Genomic DNA, 7500 nt, shown 5'->3' with positions numbered 1-7500 from the left:
ACCCTGCAACATCATACAACATCCTGCAACATCCTACAACTTCCTTCAACACCCTACACCATCCTGCAACATCCTGCAACGTCCTACAACATCCTACAACACCCTGCAACATCCTACAACTTCCTTCAACACCCTACACCATCCTGCAACATCCTACACCACCTTGCAACATCCTACATCCTAAACATTCTACAACACCCTGCAACATCCTATACATCCTGCAACACCTTTCATCCTACAACAACCTTCAACATCCTACAACGCCCTGCAACATCCTGCAACATCCTACAACAACCTACATCAACCTTCAACATCCTGCAACATCCTACAACGCCCTGCAACATCCTGCAACATCATACAACATCCTGCAACATCCTACAACATCCTGAAACACCCTACAACACCCTGCAACATCCTACAACATCCTAAAACACCCTACAACATCCTGAAACACCCTACAACACCCTGCAACATCCTACAACATCCTGCAACATCCTGCAACATCCTACAACATCCTGCAACCTCCTACATCCTACAACACCCTACAACATCCTACATCAACCTCCTACATCCTACAACATCCTACGACATCCTGCAACATCCTTCCTCTCATCTCCAAACATCTCAAACATCCGACAACAGCGTGCATTAGGCGTGTAATCTGACTCCATTGCAATGTCCTCTTCCCTTTGCAATATTGCATCCTGTGCGAGGCAATCCTGAGAGGATAATTTTTATTCATTTAGAATTTCTCTCTCAGAAAAAGAGTGAGGGATGGAGGGGTGGGAGGGAGAGGGAGGGGAGGGAGGGAGAGGGAGGGAGGGAGAGAGAGAGAGAGAGAAGGAGAGGGTGAGTGAGTGAGAGATAGATACAAAGATAGAGAGAGAGAGAGAGAGAGTGAGTGAGTAAGAGATAGAGAGATAGATAGATAGATAGATAGAGATAGAGCGAGAGAGAGAGAGAGAGAGAGAAAGAGAGAGACAGAGAGCCAAACATACATACAAACAAACAGACAAACAGACAACCACACAACCAACCAACCAAACAAACAAAAAAACAGACAAACAGACAACCACACAGCCAACCAACCAACCAACCAAACAGAAAAAGTCAGAAACAAAAAACAAAAAAACAAAAAAGAATTCCAACACACGCACCGACAAAACGAGAGACAAAAAGTGACACTCCCTACGTCGCCTCTCCCCATCGACGCTCCTCTGCCTTCATGTGCGTGTATGTCCGCGTGTGTGCGTGTCCTCACGTGTGTGTACAAGATGGCAGAGTAAATCTACCCAAACATCTTAACAAAGCGCATTATTTTCTCCTATATTCATATAAAGTGCCTCTAAAACAATGACACACACTTCCGATTGACAGCCCTTTCATTTTGACGCGTCATCAAAACAAATGAACATCCCTGAAATATTCTTTATTTCATAGAATAGCAGATATATTCTCGATTTAGAGAGACGAAGAGTTTAACAGTACGCATGCCCGTGAAAGAGCCTTCTGTCCCAAGTGATGTAAGACCTACACCCTACGACAGCGCAGCCTCCCTACACGCGCCATTAATTTGCTTGTGGCGAATACGAAGCTGTGGTGCTGGGGTCTCCCGTCGCCATGGCAACACGGTCATCCTAACTACCCTGGTGATGCTGTAGCGGAGAGGATGTAGGCGATGGGAGACAAAATGGATGTGTAGTCTCTGTCTGTTTGTGTATAGACCTAGCATTCTCTCTATATTTCTATCTATTTGAAATTATTTTTCTCTATTTGTTAATGTGTCTATCTATCTAACTGTTTATCTATCTATATGTCTGTCTATCTGTCTAATTTAATCTCTCTCTCTCTATCTGTTATATCTATCTAATTGAATCTCTCTCTCTATCTATCTATCTATCTAATTTAATCTCTCTCTCTATCTGTCTATTTATCTATTTTAATCTCTCTCTCTCTCTCTATCTATCTCTCTAGTTTAATCTCTCTATCTATCTATCTATCTAATTTAATCTCTCTATCTATCTATTTATGTAAATGATTCAATCTCTCTCTCTCTCTCTATCTATCTATCTATCCACCTACCCATCTACCCATCTATCTATCTATCTATCTATCCACCTACCTATCTACCTATCTGTCTCTCAATCTTAGTATTTGAATTACTGAATCAATATCCACCGAGAACCCACGGGGAGAGTGTATAAACCTGACCTATCAACACTTTATTAAGGGTAGATAGGAAAGGTCCATGGAGCTAGTGTATGGTAGTTGCACACTCCTTTTTGTGGGTCGTGTGGTATGGTTGGTTTATTACAGGTCACGCTGGGTCACATCCTATACAGGTCGAGGTATGAGTCCTGGTCAGGGAGAGTTATTCTATATATATATATATATATATATATATATATATATATATATATATATATATATATATATATGTGTGTGTGTGTGTGTGTGTGTGTGTGTGTGTGTGTGTGTGTGTGTGTGTGTGTGTGTGTGTGTGTGTGTGTGTGTGTGTGTGTTTGTGTGTTTGTGTGTGTGTGCGTGTGAATGTGTATGTGCGTGTGTGTGTGTATGTGTGTATGTCTGTGTGTGTGTTTGTGTGTGTGGGTGTGTGTGTGTGAATGTGTAAGTGCGTGTGTGTGTGTGTGTATGTGCGTGTGTAAATTACATTACGTAACACTAGTGCACATATAATACGCATTTCTCCCCAAACACGTCAACCTCAAGGATGAGATCCGGATAATATTCCCGCCATCACAGGCACACGATCTTCAAAGAAATCTGATTTCCCATCGGATAAGATGACGAATATTCTTCCAAGAAAAAGAAATCCCAGGAGAAAAGCCAGCTACCGCAATCTTTGGCTCTGGCTTAGGTTTAGATCCAGTAGATGTAGATCTGAAAGCTATATTGGGAAAAAAATAGATTTTACGCTACATAAACCCTACTGCAATTCTTTTTGTCCATCAGCCTGAACAATGCAATAAAGTCTGTATTTCAGATTAAAGTATTTCAGATAAAGTATTTCAGATGTAGTAGATCTGAAAGCTATATTGGAAAAAAAATAGATTTTACGCTGCATAAACCCTACTGCAATTCTTTTTGTCCATCAGCCTGAACAATGCAATAAAGTCTGATCAATAGAGTGATCAATTGCAAAAGGATAATACACATTGAAAGCATAATGCCACGCCGTCAAGCCTGAAATTCAATAATGTAATGGTAATTGGTCACGTGTGAATGATATAGATTGACATGTTATACAGTCATGCATTTATGACAATGTGTGGGAGACAGAGGGAGAGAGAGAGAGAGGCAGAGAGAGGGGGAGAGAGAGAGAGAGAGGCCAAGAGAGAGAGGAAGGGAAGGAGGGAGGGAGGAAGAGCGAGAGAGAGAGAGAGAGGGGGGGAGGAAGAGCAAGAGAGAGAGAGAGGGGAGGGAGAGAGAGAGAGACAGACAGAGGGAGAGAGAGAGAGAGAGAGAGAATAAATAATAATGATAAAAATAACAATAGTAATAGTGATAATCATAATAATAACAACAATGATAATGATCATAACATAAGGATGATTATAACAACAACAATGATAATAATAATAACAACAAAAATAGCAACAACAGTAGAGATAATCATCACAAGATTGAAAATGATAACAAGACATATCCAGCAGCTTTCCATAACAACCCTAATCACAGATGTATTTCTGTGTCATGATCATTCAACTTTTAGAAGCACATTAGCATATCCCGAGTATAATTGGTCCATTTCAGCGAACGTGTGTTTGACTTCATGAATACACGGGCTCCACTCGGCACCAGTTTGCAATCTAGACTTTGGGAATCTTTATTGCACAGTTAACTCTGGGCTACTTTGCACAGACCAATAGCAATTTAATGAGGGCCAAGTGGAGTTGTTTTAGAGATCTGTGGAAGTGTAATGAGGTATTCTGATATGAGGCAGAACATATATATTTGTATATTTATATATATATATATATATATATATATATATATATATATATATATATATGTGTGTATATATATATATATATATATATATATATGTGTGTGTGTGTGTATGTGTGTGTGTGTGTGTGTGTGTGTGTGTGTGTGTGTGTGTGTGTGTGTGTGTGTGTGTGTGTGTGTGTGTGTGTGTGTGTCGTGAGCGTAATGGGGGTCATTGCAATGTCCTCTTCCCTCTGCAATATTGCATCCTGTGCGAGGCAATCCTGAGAGGATAATTTTTATTCATTTAGAATTTCTCTCTCAGAAAAAGAGTGAAGGGGAGGGGAGGGAGAGAGGGAGGAAGGGGAGGGAGGGGAGGGAGAGGGAGGAGAGGGAGGGAGAGGGAGGGAGGGAGGGAGGGAGGGAGAGAGAGAGAGAGAGTGATTGAGTAAGAGAGTGAGTAAGAGATAGATAGATAGATAGATAGAGAGAGAGAGAGAGAGATTGAGAGATTGAGAGAGAGACAAACATACATACAAACAAAAGACAAACAGACAACCACACAGCCAACCAACCAACCAAACAAAAAAAAGCCAGAAACAGAAGAAAAACAAAAACAAAAAAGAATTCCAACACACGCACCGACAAAACAAGAGACAGAAAGTGACACTCCCTGCGTAGCCTCTCCCCATCGACGCTTCTCTGCCTTCATGTGCGTGTGTGTCCGCGTGTGTGCGTGTCCTCACGTGTGTGTACAAGATGGCAGAGTAAATCTACCCAAACATCTTAACAAAGCGCATTATTTTCTCCTATATTCATATAAAGTGCCTCTAAAACAATGACACACACTTCCGATTGACAGCCCTTTCATTTTGACGCGTCATCAAAACAAATGAACATCCCTGAAATATTCTTTATTTCATAGAATAGCAGATATATTCTCGATTTAGAGAGACGAAGAGTTTAACAGTACGCATGCCCGTGAAAGAGCCTTCTGTCCCAAGTGATGTAAGACCTACACCCTACGACAGCGCAGCCTCCCTACACGCGCCATTAATTTGCTTGTGGCGAATACGAAGCTGTGGTGCTGGGGTCTCCCGTCGCCATGGCAACACGGTCATCCTAACTACCCTGGTGATGCTGTAGCGGAGAGGATGTAGGCGATGGGAGACAGAATGGATGTGTGCTCTCTGTCTGTTTGTGTATAGACCTAGCATCCTCTCTATATTTCTATTTATTTGAAATTATTTTTCTCTATTTGCTAATGTGTCTATCTGTCTGTCTGTTTATCTATCTATATGTCTGTCTATCTATCTAATTTAATCTCTCTCTATCTATCTATCTATCTAAATTAATCTCTCACTCACTCTATCTATCTAATTTAATCTCTCTATCTATCTATCTATTAAATTCAATCAATCTCCCTCTCTATCTCTCTATCTATCCACCTACCCATCTACCCATCTATCTATCTATCTATCTATCCACCTACCTATCTACCTATCTACCTATCTGTCTACCAATCTTAGTATTTGAATTACTAAATCAATATCCACCGAGAACCCACGGGGAGAGTGTATAAACCTGAACTATCATCACTTTATTAAGGGTGGATAGGAAAGGTCCATGGAGCTAGTGTATGCTAGTTGCACACTCCTTTTTGTGGGTCGTGTGGCATGGTTGGTTTATTACAGGTCACGCTGGGTCACACCCGGAGCGGCCGAGGTATGAGTCCTGGTCAGAGAGAGTTGTTATATATATATATGTATATATATGTGTGTGTGTTTGTGTCTGTGTGTGTGTGTGTGTGTGTGTGTGTGTCTGTGTGTGTGTATGTGTGTGTATGTCTGTATGTGTGTGTGTGTGTGTGTATGTGTGTGTGTGTGTGTGTATGTCTGTGTGTGAATGTGTATGTGCGTGTGTGTGTATGTGTGTGTGTGTGTGTAAATTACATTACGTAACGCTAGTGCACATATAATATGCATTTCTCTCCAAACACGTCAACCTCAAGGATGAGATCCGGATAATATTTCCACCATCACAGGCACACGATCTTCAAAGAAATCTGATTTCCCATCGGATAAGATGACGAATATTCTTCCAAGAAAAAGAAATCCCAGGAGAAAAGCCAGCTACCGCAATCTTTGGCTCTGGCTTAGACTTAGATCCAGTAGATGTAGATCTGAAAGCTATATTGCAAAAAAAAGAAAAAGAATAGATTTTACGCTGCATAAACCCTACTGCAATTCTTTTTGTCCATCAGCCTGAACAATGCAATAAAGTCTGATCAATAGAGTGATCAATTGCAAAAGGATAATACACACTGAAAGCATAATGCCACGCCGTCAAGCCTGAAATTCAATAATGTAATGGTAATTGGTCACGTGTGAATGATATAGATTGACATGTTATACAGTCATGCATTTATGACAATGTGTGGGAGAGAGAGGGAGAGGCAGATAGAGGGAGAGAGGAAGAGCGAGAGAGAGAGAAAGAGAGAGAGAGAAAGAGCGAGAGAGAGAGAAAGAGCGAGAGAGAGAGAAAGAGCGAGAGAGAGAGAAAGAGCGAGAGAGAGAGAAAGCGAGAGAGAGAGAGAGAGAGTGAGAGAATACATAATAATGATAAAAATAACAATAATAATAGTGATAATCATCATAATAACAACAATGATAATGACCATAACATAATGATGATTATAACAATAACAATAAAAATAATAATAATAACAACAAAAACAGCAACAACAGTAGAGATAATCATTACAAGATTGAAAATGATAACAAGACCTATCCAGCAGCTTTCCATAACAACCCTAATCACAGATGTATTTCTGTGTCATGATCATTCAACTTTTAGAAGCACATTAGCATATCCCGAGTATAATTGGTCCATTTCAGCGAACGTGTGTTTGACTTCATGAATACACGGGCTTCACTCGGCACCAGTTTGCAATCTAGACTTTGGGAATCTTTATTGCACAGTTAACTCTGGGCTACTTTGCACAGACCAATAGCAATTTAATGAGGGCCAAGTGGAGTTGTTTTAGAGATCTGCGGAAGTGTAATGAGGTATATTGATATGAGGTAGAACGTATATGTATATATATATATATATATATATATATATATATATATATATATATATATATATATATATATACATATATATATGTATATATATGTATGTATATATATATATATATATATATATATATATATATATATATATGTGTGTGTGTGTGTGTGTGTGTGTGTGTGTGTGTGTGTGTGTGTGTGTGTGTGTGTGTGTGTCGTGAGCGTAATGGGGGTCAAAGGTCAGAAGATGTCTGTTATTTTGTCTCTTCTTTATCTTTTTCTTCGTTCGATGTGTCTGTCTGTCTGTTTGTATGTTTATTTGTCTGTCTGTTTCTCTCTCTCTGTGTATGTGTGTGTATATATATATATATATATATATATATATATATATATATATATATATATATATATATATATATATATATATATATATATATATATATATATATATATATATATATGTGTGTGTGTGTGTGTG

General features: G+C 39.5%; 1 protein-coding gene across 1 annotated transcript in view; it reads left to right on the top strand.

The window, feature by feature from the left end:
* The window catches only part of LOC138864823 (uncharacterized), an 8082-nt gene extending 7653 nt beyond the window's left edge, over positions 1-429 (top strand). The window contains exon 3 of the mRNA XM_070133430.1: positions 1-429. This exon is cut by the window's left edge and continues 279 nt beyond it. Coding sequence (XP_069989531.1) covers positions 1-429 — 429 coding nt within the window.
* The last annotated feature ends 7071 nt before the right edge of the window (positions 430-7500 follow it).

The sequence above is a fragment of the Penaeus vannamei genome, chromosome 18, assembly GCF_042767895.1.
Source record: "Penaeus vannamei isolate JL-2024 chromosome 18, ASM4276789v1, whole genome shotgun sequence".
Taxonomy (NCBI): Eukaryota; Metazoa; Arthropoda; class Malacostraca; order Decapoda; family Penaeidae; genus Penaeus; species Penaeus vannamei.
Note: the sequence above shows the minus strand (reverse complement) of the source record. Positions and strands in the feature narration are given on the sequence as shown.